Genomic DNA, 17,877 nt, shown 5'->3' with positions numbered 1-17,877 from the left:
TCTTGCCCAGGTTCTCCAGGTGTAGAATTGTATTTAGGAGACCAAACTTCTTGGAACCTAAACAGTTGTTCAGACAGAGCTTAATGCACTCCGGGCTCCTGCAGAGTTCAGAGGCCTGAGGGCTGTTGAAAGGTTTTGCTGTGACAATATTTAAGTCTGGATTGGCTTGTCTTCCTCGACAATGAAACTCCTTGGAAAAACCAGTGGGCATCTCCTTTCTCCCTTTACAGTCAGCCCACTGGGTAAACTTCTGTACATGCCCAGTTTCCATTCATTTCTTCCTCTGCCCAACCATTAGGGGCACAGGGACATCATCTGAAACAGTGGCTCTCAACCTTCCTAATGGCGTGACACCTGAACACAGTTCCTCCTGTTGTGATAATCCCGAGCCCTAAGATTATCTAGTTGCTACTTCATAAGCATAACTTTGCTACTGTTATGAATCATAATGTAAATGTCTGATATGCGGCAGATCTGGTATACAACCCCGGCGAGGATCGGTACCCACAGGCTGAGAACCACTGATCTAAAACAAAGACACACTCCAGGGGCCAAACACTTCGAACCCGCTCTTTGCTAAAGGGAGAACACTGGTCATCTTGGCCCCCACGACACTGGGTAATACTTCAGTATTTACTGCCCTCAGGGTGGTATCCAGAAGCAATGGGCTGGTCCAACACTGGACAGCCCCAAGTTTCTTGCACTATTTATTCTCTCTTCTTTCTATTTACAGAGCAGCAGCACCCTGCTCTATCTTCTCCGAAACAGGAGGTGTAAAAGAGTGGTCTACTTTTAACCAATGAAAGGCCTCTCAGAGGTGCATGTTTTCAAAGCGCCTGGCTGGCGGTCTCCATCACCACAGACCAGAGTTCTACCGAATGGTTTGCCACTTTGTAGTATGGATCTCCGACTCCCGACAGTTCCACCACCACCCCCGATGGCTCACCCACTGCATAGTTTAAAGTGTTTGTCAGAAGCCACGGACCTTGGGATACTCATTTCCTCCTTCGCATCCCAGGCAGAAGATGCTAAAATGCTCCGTGGTGACCCATGCTTGCTCCTAGGGCTGTGCTTCCTCACTCAGGGCAGCAGGGGAAGGCCTTCTGCTTTGATCATTCCCTCATAAAGGACAGCAAGTGCCTCACCTCCATGGACACTAGGTCTTCATTTGCAGATGGGTGGAAACCCAGAGGATCATTTTGGGTCAATTTGGCAGAATTCAAATCCTTCAGCACTCACTCACCAGGAAGGAAACCCAAGTCTCAAAGTGATACCTAACTCCAAGGCAGAGGCAGGGACAGGGAAGAAGACAACAATGGATCTAAGACAACCATCACGTCCCAGTTTGCACTGGGCAGTGGTACAGTGTTTAGAACTGAGTTCTACCTTCTGGGAAGACCCCAGCCAACCAGTGTGGTCGTTTGTCACAACAGGTCGTCACGGCAGTCCTGCTTAAGGAAAGACACGGAGCACTTAGAAAGCAACGGAGACCATCTTCATTGCAATGTATGTTGTCCCTGGAAACTCAGAGAATTGGTTTTGAGAACTACACAGTCTTGTAGCACACACATCCACAGTCACAATCTTGGTCCCTGGGTTGACTGGAGAAGGTGGGGGTAGGGCCATCCTATCAAGAGACATGGCTTCTCATTTAGCAATACTTTTTGTTTGTTTGTTTGTTAATTTCGAGAAATGTCTTGTTATATAGCACTGGATGGCCTTGAACTCAAGATCTTGCTTCAGCTGGATCTACAGGCATGTATCTCCACAGTCATTAACTAGCGCTCTTAAAGATGTCTGCCCTCAGCCTGGGGTTCACACACACACACACACACACACACACACACACACACACACACACACGATTGGCAGAGATGGATCTTGGGCAGGTTGAAGATACTCGTTGATATTCTCTGAAGAAACTAACCCAGCATTCTAAGACTCGGTGCTCAGTCTCCATGAGAAGGGCTTTTCTAATTTGAGCTGAAGTTTAGCCAAGTTCTGGGTCTTGAAAGCTCTCACCCAGTGATTTCATGGATGGGGAGGTGGGTCTGTGGATTTCTGTTCCCTCCAAATATCAAATAGCCGGTTTCCACAGCACCTCAGGTGCGGTCGGCGAGTGTCTTTCTCCCACACAGCAGAGCAGGAACCTCATGGCACAATCTGCTCCCCAGTCCTGTTGGTAGGCAGTATTTTCAAACGATTTTATCTGGGAGGAAATTTCATTTTCGGCTTGTGTCTGATCTTACTGCTGTGATTACTGTCTGAATGGATGGGAAATGGACAGCTAAAGGCTGTCACTGCACAAGGCTTCATCTTGTATTTCACTCAGCCGGAGGGACAGTAGTGCCTGCATTGAAATTCATTTTCATTCCTAATTATGGTTATAATTAACTTTTATACGTTTCCTGAGCAAATATATAAACCTGATTTCTGGCACGCTGTATTCATCACAATTATTTTTACTTTTAAACTATGCGAAAACCAAAAGCACAGCTCCTGAATTCTGAACATTGTTAATTTGAAGCAGAGAGCAGGCATTCTTAGAATCACATGGTACCGTCGTCTCTCCGGCACTGTGCCTGGGTCTGTCCTGCAGTGACGTCACGAACACCCAGGGCTCACACTAGATCTCCTTCGGCTTTAGAAGTCACTCCTGCTCCATGGCAGGTGAAGTGTGACTCTATCAACTCCATAGTGACCCACGGGCCAAGGATGCCTAGTTAGGTTTGTGAGTTAGCAATAAGATGTGCTTAGAAATCAACTTAGATATGTTTAAATAGCAGTCAGTAAAACTTCTGAATTTACAAAGGCGAGGAAAGGCCATAAAAATATATCTTTTCATGTTAATGATTCATTACTATTTCACATATCAAGACACCGCAATCTTGTGAGATTTTCTATTAGTCGAAATAATGTCTATTTAGTTCATCAAGGGTGGAGACTTTAAATTCTCCACAGCTACATGAAAAAATGTGAGATGAAATGGCTACTGTCTAGTTTTCTTCAGAGAATCACCATCGAAGCTTCCCGTTAGATCAGTTATGTAGCTCTAAGTATGAGACACTGTCAAGTTCTTGCTGCCCTCCAGTTATCATTATGGCAACTGCCATCGGCTTACAGTGAGGACTTAGGTAACCCTCAGAGGATGCACAGGATGGACCCAACTCGCACCACATCCAAGAGCTATTGCCGAGGTCCTGGGGCAGAGAGCCAAGCCTGTCCTGCTAAGGCCCTTCCTCCTCCTTAGGCTCCACTGTGTTTACACATCACCCAGAAGGGAGAGATGTCCCAGGTCCTACCTAGCTCAAGCCCAGTACATCCTTTCAACCCCCAGAAGAGTGTCTACAAACACAACTACTCTCCCAGGGGCCAGAAACTCATTCTGGCAGCAGAGCTGTCAACGTGGAAACGAACCTGTCCCTCTTCCTTTAACCTTCACACACCAACCAGGCTTGTTCCCTCTCAGTTCAGCAACTACGAATAAATAAGCTCTACATAAACCCTCAAATTTTAAATTGGAGAAGTGAAGATTCTCTTATCAGTCCAGAGGGGTGAAGTGACTTAGTCACAAGAGAATGAGCCCTTCTGCCTGCATTCCCCCCCCCCCCCCAATCAAAACAATGTCTCCTCTCTTCTGGAGTCAAAGCACTGGTGTCAGCGCCCTGAGACTTTACTAGGCAAACTGCTGTTGACTTCATGAAGAGCAGCTGTGGAAATGAATGTATTAATGGCGTCATATAGAAACACGTGTGTATCAACATTTGATATGCTTTATTGAAAGGTGACAAGTAGAACAGGTAAATACAGTGGGGACTGTGTGGGGGACATGCGCAGAACGACTATACAGGTGAGGTGCAGAAACCCCTACTGGGAAATCCACTTCCTTAGCAACTGACCACTTCTCCAGGTATCACCAGCTTAACTGACATCGGTCACGGGGAGTTTACTTCGCAAGACTTCAGCAGCTAGATTCCGGGATTACACAGAGTGACTAACTGGGCCAAATTCTTAAAATTTCTTCAGGTGTGGTTTTTGTCACAAAGCAGTTTTTAAGTAGATCTCTCTAGGAAGGACAAGCCACACCTTTTCAGACAGCCAATGAAACATCTACATTTCAATGTGTAGAAGCTAAACAGTAGTTACGGACAGTCCTCTATGGTACAAATTCGTTACACTACATACACAAATATACAACAAGCAAAACAACCTTCATAATAAGATAGCCTAGGTCCCAGCTACCTGTCACCGTTGTGTCACTAACAGTTTTGTGTCTTCTGATGGTTCAGAAAAGAGGGACAGTACTATCGTGTTTTATAAGCTTTGGTGACAGTTGTCGGTTTTGTATAAGGACTGCATCATCCCTCCCCCCGCCCCCCATTGCAGTCTTGTTTCTGGCCTCTCCGAGTTCTTTGAAGGGAAGGAGAAGAGAGCGCAGAATCCAGGAGCAGCCCACTTTCCGAACCCCACGCAGGCGAGCCCCACGAAGGCGAGCCGCCCGAGCTCTCAGAAGCAGGGTGGGCGGCTGGGGAGGGTTGAAAAGGCACAGAGCTCCTCGGGGTCAATTAAACCATTCCTCAGACATCTGCCACGTTGCACAGGGCACATCCCTGCTCACTCTCTGATTAACCTTTAATTCACTCAACTAGTACATTTCTTCAAGCCAAAAGCTTATGAGTGCTTAATACTGGGGAGAAAGCGAGAACAGCGTGTGAGTCTCACGTCTCTTTCGTAGACAGCAATGAAATGGGTGACTGTGGAGGCGGCTTCTCTCTAGCACATCTCTTCGGTCTGTTCAGTTCAGACAGCAGCAGCAGCAGCCAGTTCTGTTGGGGCCTAGGAGGCTATGCGGTTGATCCTGAGCCCTGGGATGCTGGCTGTGCAGGGGGCTGTGTGGTCCCCTGTGGCTGCGTGGTGGCCGGAGGGGAGCCAGTCTGCAGCTGGGCCTGAAACTGGGCGAGCTGCTCCGGACTGGCCAGCGTCTTCAGCAGATTGTTCTCCTGCTCCAGCTGGGAGTTTTTCTCTATTAGTTCTTTGATCTGCTCCTTCAGAACTTCCACTTCCTCCCTCACCGCATACATCAAATGGCTTTTCACCAGATCCTGAAAACAGGAGGCAAAGAAAGGCTTTAGCTTACTAGGTCCTGGACTCTCCCTAACCAATTATTTATTCTATCTCCAAAGAGCATTTAAAGCACACTTGTGGAAATCTGCGCATAATCACAACCGCGCAATACTCAAGTTTAATGTATACGTGATCAAGCTTTCCAAAAGTCTCCAGACTTTCTCTGCAGACATTAATGACGTCTACAGTCCAGTTTCCAATTCAAGATGGCAAACCGCACCACACAGGGGCTCAGGCCCTGTGTTCGCTCTCCTCCAGGCCCGAGGCCCAGTGGCCGCTTCCCCGCCCCCAGGCCCTCCCGGCGCAGGGAGCGTCCCCTCCCATCTCCTCCCTCCCTTGGCACCGGCTGCAGCCAGTTCCTACAGAGCGTGTTGCCGCATTTTCTTCCCTCCACCTCTACTCCCCCCAGCCCCCCCTTGATTAAGCTGACATCACAGAAACCTGGGCAGACGTCGTAGCCAATGGGAGCCCGAGTTATTTATAGCTCTGAATTAAAGGTTCAGAGTTTGCCTAGCAACAGTGGGCAGAGAATCCCGTGAGAAGAGCCACAGGCGCTGCTCCAATAACAAAGAACGACCAAGGCGGAAATAAAAAATCGGAGAAATCCAGGCGCAGGCCGAGAAAGACAAAACTTTTCTCCCATTCCCCTCCTTTGTGCGGCCGCAGCACCACTGGAGAGGGTCTGGTGGGGTCTAGGGACCCCTTCTCCAGCTGCCCTCAGTGGAGGGGGACACCCTCCCTTCCAGCTCCCCAGTAAAATCTCAGGGTTCCCAGTAAAGCCACACTGCTGAAGGTGCTCCCAAGACCAGCAACGAGGAGGCTGGGCCACTGCCTTATCCCGACACGGAGTGAATGGGTCCAGAGCAGGGCCGCTCACAACCTGGGGCCCTTCTCCTTCCCTGGCAGTCGTGTGGGGATGTGGCTTCTCTCCACGCTGGCAGGGGAGAGAGAACGAGCTAGCGCTGGCATTTCTGACTGTATGAAGAGCAATCAGCACCGTCTGGATTTAGCTAAGGGATGCACTAGTCGTTTCCAAGACATGTCGGTTTTTGTGCAGCGCCCACATTGAGTACAAGTAATTTTAAATCAGTACATACCATAGCTTGCTCTATTTTGTTGTCGATAGCTACCACACTTGCACCAGAGCTGGAAGAGAGAATAAAAAAAGAGAGATCATCGATAAATGGAATTGATCTTTAACATCCAGGATAAGGACAGATCTCTGAATTCGAATGACGTTACTAGCATCCTATTTTGAGTATTCTTAAACGCTCCAAAATGCATCAGACTCCAGAAAATACCAGCCATACTCTATCCAGGCATTTCCCTATTTTAAGGAGCCACAAAGGACTAAATTACATAATGGAAGAAAGCCTGTTCTCGAGCCAGATCTACGAAAATAAGGATCTTCTGGCCATTTCAAAAAGCAACATCTATGTCACAGTAACCCTAGGCATGGACAAAGGAATTCGCATGGCTATCCTGTACCTGTAATACCGCAAGTCAATTTTACTCCGAGTCAATTTAAACCAACTATCCCAGCTGACATTTACCTATTGTCAAGTCTCACGGAAGCGTTTTCGGTTCCCAGCAAAGACGACAAGAAAGAAATGGAAAAATGTCTCAGTTGGTAAACTCCTAGATCCATCGCCACTGGTCTACACCATTGGGATTTCATGCAATTGCAGCCAAATTAAAAAAACAGCCCCGTGGAAAAAAAAGAGAGAGGGCGGGAGGGAGCAAGCTCCAGCAGCCTGGTTCAAACTAGATAAAACCGCCTAGCTGTCTGCAGCTCAGGGCGTGAGAACGGTGGTGCTGGCTCGAGTGACCCGGCGCGTCTGCAGCAGCTCGGTCCTACTCGGCTGCCGGCTCCACTCCTCTAGAGGAGGCCGCCCGGCCCCAGCGCCACATATAGGCGGGGAGGCGCCGCGCCGATTGGCCGCGCCATAGGCCCGCCCCGCGCTCCCGGGCTGCAGTCCCTCCCGGTGCCCGCGGCGCCGGCGGAGCGGGGAGGGGAGGAGAGGGAGGGGGTTGGGCGCCACCTCCTCCAAGGCTCGCTCGCGTCAGGGTTCCCGAAAGCTCCCGGTGCCCGCACGCTTACGTCTAAGGGAGTAAGACCCCGTCTCCAAAGCAGTCCCTGCGGCGGCGCTCAACCCTGCCCGCAAGCTTGCTCTTTGCAACCAGACCCAGCCGAGCTACTGGGCATGCCCAGTCCCACCACTAAGACTCAGGAACGCCGGCGTCTCGATTTCAATTATTGGGTTCTTACAAGAAGCACTAACGGGAGGCTACAGAGGCTGTGTTCTGTGCAAGGATAATAATCCTGCTGCAGGAATTCCTTTTTCATGCTAATGAAATTCATAGGAATATTACATTTGCCTTTTTGGTGGGAGATAGCTCCACATAAAGCTTATCAGTTATGTACAAAAAAACCAATATTGTATTTTTCTTTGGTAGGCAAATAAACGAGTCAAAGGAATCTACAAGATGAAATGCAGGGAACCTTCCCCAAACGGCCCCGGAGTTGTAAGCCTTAAAATCTCATTACCCTAACTGCATCAGTAATTATGTCTTCTTCCATTTATTGCTAGAAAAAAAAATCAATCTACAGGTCCAATCCCAAACAGATCTATTTTCTGCTAGTCCCTAGGGCCAAGGGTTCTTGAAGTGAGATCGCAATTCCGCCAAGACGCAATGCTCCGTCTTCTTAAATCGGAGAGATTGATACGTCAAGGACGTTTTCCAAAAAGCATGCAATTCCTTAATATGTAGCCTTTGCTCATTTGCAGTGTGGCCTGAACCAGTAAAAATGTGGAGAGAATCTAATGGTGGTTAAAAATAGTTCACCAGTCAAGAGATGCTGAAGGCGCTCTTCACCTAACAGTCACAGCGAGCAGATTAATGCCATCAAATCATGGTCCTTAGATAAGAGTTAACCCGGAGCAAAATCAACTCTAATAATTTAAATATCTGTGAAGATGCATCAATGAGGATTAACATACTATAAAACTAAGGGCAGACGTCTGATTACAGGTTATATACAGTCGGCAGTATGGTCGAGGAAAATTTAACCTCTGCAATACTACCCTCTAGTGGCAAAAGACTACAATAACAAAATAAGTACCAACAGTTTGGGACCTCTCCATAGGCAAGTGGTACTCAAATAATTCCAAAATAAAATCTGACTATGATACATAAATACACACTCTTACACTCACGTGAAGAGTGAACCCCTCCTCTATCAAGATGAGGCTTCCCCCTCAAGGAATAAACTTTCCTAAACTGCGGTCAGAGTCTCTTAGACAATCTCTGAAGTTTACCCAAGGCTGGAGGGGGCATATGGTTTCAGAAACTGCATTAATTCAGTTAAACGCCAAATATATTGAATACAGCACAAGAAGAGGAGAGTAATTCTCTTCTGTGTTGAAAAATGGGCGTCGTTACAAAACAATATTCTTTTTATTGTGTTTCGTGTTAGGCTTTGCTTCTGAACAAAAGTGTTAGTGTATTTGTAGTTTATGATGTGTGCTGTTTGAAGGCACCGCTCTCAGTAATGGGAAACAAAGGCGGACTGGGCAATCCTAGTGACTCGTGAAATAGGATGGAGCTCCTATGTCCACGAGTGCTAAGTGGGATTATTAGTTTCTATAATCTTAGAGTTAACATTCTAACTATCAATCTGTATCTTTTTAAATATTTTAGCTGAACACCAATTCCAGAGCAAAGACTATCACAGAAAGGTACACTGTAAATGTAAAAGAGCTAAACACAGAAATAAAGGCCGCTCAGGACATATGGAGAAATGGGGTTAAGAGTCCCAGCTGCAATGTAGAAGGATTACATGATTTTATTCTTCATGTTGTTCTTGAACATAAATAAAAGAGCTAAGTCGGTTCTGTTTCCTACCATTTTTAACTGCATGACTACCCACAGTATTAGCAACAGAAGCAAATATGAACAACCACCAATCTGTCTAATCCACTCCCCTACTGGAGAACTGGCTGGAAACAATGGAGGCTTTTCATCTCTTACACAAATGTGCTGAATTCCCTTAAAAACTTTTTATATGAACGGAAGAATAAATAATCTAAACCAAAGGCAATGGAAACAGAGGAAATCTTCGCGGGCTCTAACCACGGGGTCAGCACGTCCGAGGATGCCCCTTGAAGGTTCTCCTGTTTACCAGATAAGTATCCAGGAGTCTAAATCTAGTCTAAGTATCCATGTCTGAGACCCCAAGAGGTTGGCTGAGGTTTTAAAGAAATGCAACAGCCCTTCCCGAGAGACTCCCGAAGGTGTGGGCCATACAAGTCAGCCTCACCAAGTCTATACATACAGGGAAAGGTATAGACATTTGAAATTTGCTGTTGTGGTCCGCATGAGTGTTTGAATGGATTCTACTTCAATCACCTCTGACTCTTGGTATCAAATGTGGGGAATGAGGAGGAGAACCGAAAAGGTCTGTGAGGGGCTAAGGTGACTGGAGCACAGGAAGGGTCTGTGAGGGTCTGCCTGACGCAGAGACCCGCACACCTACAACAACCTCTTTTCCCATGGAGACACCTTGTGAAGCTATAGGAACTGCCAAGGAAGCAGGCAAGGGATGCATCTTGTAAAATTGCTCGTCTAGGTCCCACCCCACCCCACCCCACCCTTGCCCCCAATCACCTCACTTTCCCAGGTACCTAGGAAGCAGAAGTAGAATACCAAGTTTAACAAAACCACAGATTTTATGGCCAAAGAAAATGTGGTGAGCACAGAGTCAGAACTGGAGATGGGAACAGAAACAAAAATCCTACTTAGCCATTAAACATAAAAATCTTAGCCAGGTGTGGTGGCGCACGCCTTTAATCCCAGCACTCGGGAGGCAGAGGCAGGTGGATTTCTGAGTTCGAGGCCAGCCTGGTCTACAAAGTGAGTTCCAGGACAGCCAGAGCTATACAGAGAAACCCTGCCTCGAAAAACAAAAAACAAAAACAAAAAAATCTTATCATGGCTACAACACGGATGGAACCAGAGTCCAGTCAGTCAAAAACAAATTCCACATGATCTCACTCTAAAGAAGTAGATCTCATTGAGGTAGAGGGCAGAACAGTGGTTACCAAGGTGACCGAGGACGATGGATGAAGAAGGGGTGGCTGAAGGGACGCTACTCAAAGGCTACACAATCTCAGATAGGAAGCATAAGCCAAGAGACCCGCTGACTAGCACAGCAGCCTCAGTGAGTGATCACTGAGAGCATCCGCTCTTCTCCTGACAACTCAGGGCATGGCAAGTCGTGCATTTGTTAGCAAGCCATATTAAACTAGCCCACGTACATTTCTATGAACACAGAAATAAATAAAAGCAGTTAAAAATCACTGTGGACAATTTTACCTGTCAATTTAAAGCAGTATTTCAATATATAGAAATACATTAAAAATTCACAGATGAACCATGAATAATGCTTTAGTGATATAATAGTTCCTCTGCATACCATCGGGGAGAAATGAATGCCATCAAAAGATGAACAACTGCTACATGCAGCCTTCCTTTGGGTTAGAAGATAACACTGAAAAGTCTTCTCCAAGGGAGAACAAAAGGAAGGGAGAGTGCAAAGGAGACAGACAGGAGAAACGACTATCTAGAGAGTAATGTGCAAACAGGATGTGATCCAAAGACACCACTCGGGGAGAAGGAAGTTACCAGACAATCACCTAAAGCAGGAGTCTCCAGGTGAATGCGATGACCAAACACCTAAACCAAACCCAAACCCAAACAAACCATCAAAGCTCGCGGTCGCCACACAACACAAGAACACAGGGATAGAGAGGAATCTCACAGATAGAAAAGGCAAGTTACCAACACAACAGTAACAGCAGAGAAAACGGTTTTCCTACCGCTGCCAGAAGACCGTAGAGACAAAGGTCTTAAGGTTCTGAGAGGAAAGGGCTGCACTGACCAGAGTTGTCACTTGGCCAAATTCTCTCTCTGGTGCAAAACTAGAAGAATAACATGTTTAGATATTTTGTACAATATACTGGAGACCGAAATCAAGAAAAGCAGTGGTCAGGGGAGACCACAGCCAGAGCCAGAGATCAGAAAGGGGGCTGAAAGGCCAGAAGGCTGTGACCTCAGGAGAGGCTGCCTGGTAGGCTCACGCAGCAGCTGGTGCCTGGGCGGCCTGATGGTGGAGGGAGACTGCAGGAGCAGCAGAGCAGAGAGAATAACAAGGCCTGCAGGGCCTGGGCAGCTGCTGCTATGGAGGTACTCAGTCCTCCCGGAGAGGAATCAGTCAACAAACGCAAAGAGAGCACACACCTCCCCCAGTCTACATGGCCATCATTTTAGAGATTAAAAAAAAAAACAAAATCAAAACCATGAATTTACTGAGAAGGTGGTAGGAAGAATTTTGTAGTGTGCGATAGCTCCGAGGAGCTAAACCGCATCTACAGTGATCACAGCTTAATCATTATTCTCAAGATTGAAAAGTAAAAGAAGAGAAAAAAGGAATGTCATGGAGAAATACGGAGATAAAAAAAAATAAACATTAAGAAGTAGCTGCCCTTGAGAAATAGATAAGGGGCAGAAAGGGGGAAATGCTAAGTGTTTTGAGTATGTATATGAAATGCCTGGATTTAAAATAAAGTCTTTAAGTAAAAGGGAAGAATGCAAACACAGGCTTACAAAAGACCACCCACCAACAAGCTTCTATAAAAACCACCCAAGCTTTGAGACAGTCACAGCCAAAGAGCAGACCAGCAGTCAGAAGTCAGAGAGGGTCTTGGCTGGTGAGGGCTACGGAAGCGGAGAGAAGAAAGTCTAAGTCTGGAGCGGCGAATGCTCAGGACATCACCGCCCAACTACAGGGGTGTGTGTGTGAGTGTGTGTGTGAGTGTGTGTGTGAGTGTGTGTGTGTGTGTGAGTGTGTGTGTGTGTGTGTGAGTGTGTGTATGTGTGTGTGTGTATGTGTGTGTGTGTGTATGTGTGTGTGTATATGTGTGTGTATGTGTGTGTGTGTATGTGTGTGTGTGTATGTGTGTGTGTGTATGTGTGTGTGTGTATGTGTGTGTGTATGTGTGTGTGTATGTGTGTGTGTGTATATGTGTGTGTATGTGTGTGTGTGTGTATGTGTGTATGTGGGGGGTTGCACGCTCATGCATGAGTCTCTGTGTATGTGTCTGCGTGCACGTGTGTATAAAGTAGGCATCCTGTGTGCACACATGTATGTGTGTTTTGTTCCTATGGAAAGCTGTCTAAAAGCAAGCCTTGAAAAACTAACAAGTTACTCACTGCAAGGTCATATGTTAAAAAGTAGCAGACATACAACAGGAAGACAGGCAGCCGGGCGTGGTGGCGCACGCCTTTAATCCCAGCACTTGGGAGGCAGAGGCAGGCGGATTTCTGAGTTCGAGTCCAGCCTGGTCTACAAAGTGAGTGCCAGGACAGCCAGGGCTACACAGAGAAACCCTGTCTCGAAAAACCAAAAAAAAAAAAAAAAAAAAAAAAAAAAAAACCAGGAAGACAGGACTCATAAAACAAGAAAAGTCAATGAAAACGACCTGCATGTGACAAAGGCAATAGAACCCAAAGTCAAGGATATTACATTAGAGACTTACCTATGCTTTATACGGTCAAAGGTAGCAAAGAAATTAGGATATTAAAGACAGGTGTAAAAAAACAATGAAAATTATCGATTAAGATAAAATGAAAATTACAGTATTTGAGAGGAAAACTCTACTAGACGGGATGAACAGGATGAAGACGGCAGATCCAAGGGCAGCAGTGTTACACGACTTGAACAGCAGATGATTCCAAGTGAACCACAGAGGAAAAAACAGGGTAGGGAAAGGACCGGGGGAGAGCACTGGCCACAGCAGGAGACAGGCCCACAGGGGCAGCTTCAGTAAGGGAGCCCAGAAAACAGGTCGAGGAGGGGAACTATGTTAGGAGAGGACAGCAGCTTCCCCAAGCATTATTACAACACTAGCCACGGAAGCTAAGACGGCCCTGATGACAGCCAGGGTAAAGTGCCTAAATCCAGTCACAAAGAGAAACGGCCACAGACAGCAACTCTGTCACACAGGGGGACAGCAGTCTACAGCTGGCCTTGTACTGGGACACGATTGCAGGCAGGAAGCAGTTTCAGAAATACATTTATGGTTATCAAAGAAAAAGTTAGCTCAATACATGACATCGAGTTGATTTTGTAAGAGTTCTGCGAAGAACTGGTAACTTTTCAGTAATTGCTCCTTGGTCCTGGGCCAACTGGATAAAGTAAAAAATTAAATAACAGAAAAAAGAAAAAGAAAAAAAAAAACACCTCAAACTTTCCCTCACACATATGAAACATTAAGCACAAACAGGTCACAGAATAAATGTAAAATCCTGAACTACAGTGCCTCTGTAAGAAAACCCAGGAGAAATCTTTCAGTCAGTAGATTAAAAACACTTCTTAGATAGGACCCTAAAACCACAATTCATGAAGGAGAAAAAGTGGCAACAGAGCCATTACTGAAATTATTCTCTGACGTTAACGCCACAAGAATATTGGAAGCAAGTTAATGGCAAAAGGGGCTGGGAACAAAACCCAACAGCCAATAAAAGAAATGAGCTAAGACTGTATTTATATATCTATAATATATATTTATATAATTTATATAATACATTACACATTATATAATTATAACACAATATATTTATATAGCAAATATAAATATATTTTATATATAAATAGATGTGAAAAAAATACTAAGCAGAATCAACCATTACAAAAAATGCAAACCGAGGCTGTGAGATGCTCCCATCCGACACACCTGTATATATCCAGCATGGTTAAAATCAAGCCTTCCAGTCTTTTTGTGAAAGCAGCAGCACCAACCGTTGGGGTGGGGGTGGGGGCACAACAGACCATCCATCTGTTGGCAGTGGGAGTGTAAATGCCACGATCACTTTTCAACCGTTAGACACACACTCTGCATCAAGGCCAGTAACCCCAGCGCAGGTTATGAATTCAAGTGTGTACACATTCACAGCGGCTTTGTCGTAAGCACCATGATGTCATTCAACTGGAAGAAAGACAACCACGTCCCAGCAGCCAATCTAACGGGGTTTACCACTCAGCAGTAACAAAAAGCGAACTACTGACAGCATGAATAAATCTCAAATTTAACACAGTGAGTGGAAGAAGCCATTGAATGCAAAAGGCTACAAAATACATGGTCCCACTTGGAAGCTCTCCTAGGAAAGGCCAAACAGTAGGGAAGAAGACAGAGGCTGAGCCGTGAGGCAAGGTCGGAAGGTGCCAAGGGGACCCTACCCAAGGACCCCTGCATTGGGGACTCGCCTCAAAGCAGCTCCTCAATATCATTCAAATGGTTAATTTTTTTTTTACATCTCCAAGAGAATAATTATTCTGAAGCCAAATTTCTTCATAAATACCACTTCTGCAAAATGGTGGTAGATTATGAAAATGGCACCCCAGATTTAGAAGCTAAATGACTTCTGTAAGAAACATCTGAAGTGAAAAGTTCTCCTGCTTCTATTCCAGGACTGTCACGCACATTTCCTACCAAAAGTGACCAGTATTCCCTCTTCACTTTTCTGCAGCCATGGAAATACATGATTTGAGCTCCTTACACCTTAAAAATAGTCACTGCAGCCTAACATTTCACGAGAAATTCCTGAGGTAGCAGTAGAGACGAGGCAGGAGGACCAGATCGGCCCATTTCTTCTATGTACACAGAATCAGTCAGTCTCGGTGACCTTAAAGTAGACAAACTTAACTAACGAAAGAGTTCTCTTTACAAAGGTAAAGATAAGCTGGAGGGTGGTCCACAGCCACTGAGCGCCTAGTACAGCTCGGACTCAGGTGAGAGAGCTCACTGCAGTGTGAGCTCTTCTGCTCTGACTCACTCCCTATGATGGCCTCTCTGGACACTGGTGGTGGAGCTCTGCCCGGGGGGGTGGGGGGGCTTCCTCTTCACTACGAATTAGTCAGAATTTTAAAGAGGAAACAAGCTTTGTGGACAATTTTGTTTTGATACGCCTTAAGATACGTGTCCGGAATTTACCTACACAACTGGAGGATGGGCACAGAAACAGCTTATCAGTATATTGCCCAAAAGTGGCACAGAGCCTACAGTCTGGTGCAGCAGGGTGTGTAGGTCTGGTCTGCAGTGGAGACCAACCCTCCCAGCCCTCTGCTAGGATGCAGAGCAGACTGACCAGGGATGTCCGAGGCAGCTAGCTCCTCAGTCAGGCTCACTGCAGCTCCAGGCTGGCACATTACAGTGCAGAGATGGCCGTGAAAGGTGTTCAATGGTGACCTCCTGGGCCTCCTTCCGAGAGCCCCCAGGAGCTGTGAGAAAGGCCAGGGGAGTTCAAGAGGCGGGAAGGGAACGATACTTTGTAAATAAGGCAGGCTGTGTGGCATTAGCAGTGTGTCTGGTGGCAAGTGGTACCCAAGTACTCCTGTGGATCCTGGCTCACAGCAGGCAGTACCCTCTAATCTCTAATCTCCTCACACAACGTCTATGTGTGATGCTAACCTTGTTATATTCTCACTAGTTACAACTCAGTAAGGGAAAGGGGGCAAGAGGGCAAAGAGAAGTAACAATGGAGTGGGCCCAGGCCAATGAAGAGGGAGATGTGGGTCTCTTTCTGACTTTCACACATGTACCTTTCCTCTCTCTGTCTCTGTCTCTCTCTCTCTCTCTCTCCCTCTCTCTCTCTCTCTCTCTCTCTCTTACACACACACACACATTTTAAAAATAAAAACTGATAACATTTTTTAAAGGACTAATATAATACATTTTGGCCAGAAGGATACAAGCTAAAATTTTCGAAATTCTCTTTGGGCACTCCTCTCCCATTCATTTATCCATCCTTATTCAACAAAAACTGTGAAAGGCCAGGAACTAAAGTTACAAAGACAAATGAGTCAGAGGGACTGGGGACAGGTGAAGGGGAAGACAGAGGAGGAGGGTATGCTATCTGATGTAACAGGATATACACACACAGGATGACGTTCAGAGAAAGAAGTGGAGGGGGTGGGTCTGAGAGCTCAAGATGCCCTCTGGGCCTTGAAAAACAAGGCATTTACATGGTACAAGGGGGGATGGGGGTGGGGAACACCTGAGAGAAGGAAATGACCAGACAAATGCCTGGGTCACGAGGCAGCTACACCAGGGCTTGATGTCAATCTGGAACTGACTGGCGGCAGTCGGAGGTGGAGCTTGTGGAGGGGTTGCAGAGAAGTAGCAATGGGGAACAGGTTAAAACAGGCTGGGGCCGGGCAGGCTCCAGGGAGACTGGGATTCCTGGTAGCTGGGGGTCAAATGGGGTGTGTGTTTTATTTAGGAAGGTCACTGCCAATGTACAAGATTCCTGTAGGAATGGCAGAGGGAGACCACGCGGGAGGGAGAGAGAGGTGATGACCAGAGGCAAGTTCAGCAGGTAGGTGATTCTCAGCTTTCCAGGTAGGAATGTGCGGAAGGTGACGGTCATTAACCAATCAGATTCTACGGCTGGCTGGTGAGAGAGATAGTTGGTTTGGGGAAAAAGGATGGTGACTGGTTGGACCCAGCAGCCAGGGGGAAATATGGTCTGGAACTCAGGAGAGAGTGGGCCTAAGAGAAATGTTTATAGTTGAGAGATGGCAAAACTATCCATAGGACTGGCTGTAACCACCTCAGGGCTGTGCATGGGAAAGAGAAGTGGAGCGGGGGCACAGGTCATCAAGGGCGGCCATTAGGCAGAGACGTGAGCTTTCTATGGGTCTGGTGGACACAACAGAAGGTGGCGTGGTGTAAGCTATGTTTTCTAGATCCTAGCATACAACAGTAGTCTCTTGAATGACCAAAGTGACAGAGATGACCTCACAGAGGACGACAAGGAAGAAAGGGACAACTCAAATAACAATGCCAAGTGGCCCAAATGTTCCTCAGGAAGCCACCAAATGTGTCCTGTGCGAGCCCACTAAAGAGTAGCCGGTCAGCCTGGTCAGACACACACTGTCACAACCAGTGGCTACAGAGAGCACAGTGAGCCTCTGGCCTCTGTTCTCGCCTCCTGAGGGCTAGCTGGCACAACCTGCTGAGAAGACAAGGAAGCACTAGAGTCAAGCCCAGCTCGGGGTCCAGGCTCCTGATGGTTCTCCTCTGTGGGGAAGAGGGGCGAGACTCCTCACAACTCAATAGGAACAAAACAGGCAGGATCCTGTGCTGACAGGCCTCACACTGAAAAGTAAGCCTGATACAAGTGTGTGTGTACATATATATGTGTGTGCATGTGTGTACATGTGTGCATGCGTGTCTGTGTATGTGCATATGTGTGTGTATGTGTGTGCGTGCATGTGTGTGTATATATATATATGTATGTATATATATGTGTGTGTGTGTGTATAGGTGTGTATGGGTGTATGTGTATGGGTGTGTGTGCGTGTGCATGAGAGAGAGACACACACAGTGTAAGCACGGAGGGGACAAAGCCTGGAGCCGAGGAGTGAGGTCAGAGTTAATATGGAGTTAATCTTCAGGAAAGAACTCCTTGAGAAGCGAGTTTGGGGCGGTCCTGGAATGGAGTGAGTCCACCACAGAAGAGCTTTCACACAGAAGAGCTAAGGACGGACACCTCAGACACTCAGGGAGCCCATGACAAAGCCATGGCAAATGAAGCAGCAGCATGAAAATCCGCAGCAACCAATGCATGGAACCACTGCTTCTCTTGCTCCTTGAGCTGCATATTCCCAGGACGACCTTCTCGTAGAGGAGA

General features: G+C 46.7%; 1 protein-coding gene across 9 annotated transcripts in view; it reads right to left on the bottom strand.

The window, feature by feature from the left end:
- Positions 1-3,753: 3,753 nt before the first annotated feature.
- The window catches only part of Tsc22d1 (TSC22 domain family, member 1), a 92,805-nt gene continuing 78,681 nt past the window's right edge, over positions 3,754-17,877 (bottom strand). For 4 of the 9 annotated variants that reach the window (XM_017315943.2, XM_017315942.2, XM_006518803.4 and 1 more), the window contains 2 exons: positions 6,222-6,270; positions 3,756-5,102 (listed from right to left, as the gene is read on the bottom strand). In XM_017315943.2, coding sequence (XP_017171432.1) covers positions 4,845-5,102; positions 6,222-6,270 — 307 coding nt within the window. In that variant the 3' untranslated portion in view covers positions 3,756-4,844. Of the gene's footprint in view, positions 5,103-6,221; positions 6,271-6,677; positions 7,010-7,225; positions 7,294-17,877 lie in introns of those variants that run through there. The other 5 variants (NM_001310646.1, NM_207652.3, NM_001177751.2 and 2 more) reach the window with 3 other exon arrangements.

Source organism: Mus musculus, chromosome 14 (genome assembly GCF_000001635.26).
Source record: "Mus musculus strain C57BL/6J chromosome 14, GRCm38.p6 C57BL/6J".
Taxonomy (NCBI): domain Eukaryota; kingdom Metazoa; phylum Chordata; class Mammalia; order Rodentia; family Muridae; genus Mus; species Mus musculus.
Note: the sequence above shows the minus strand (reverse complement) of the source record. Positions and strands in the feature narration are given on the sequence as shown.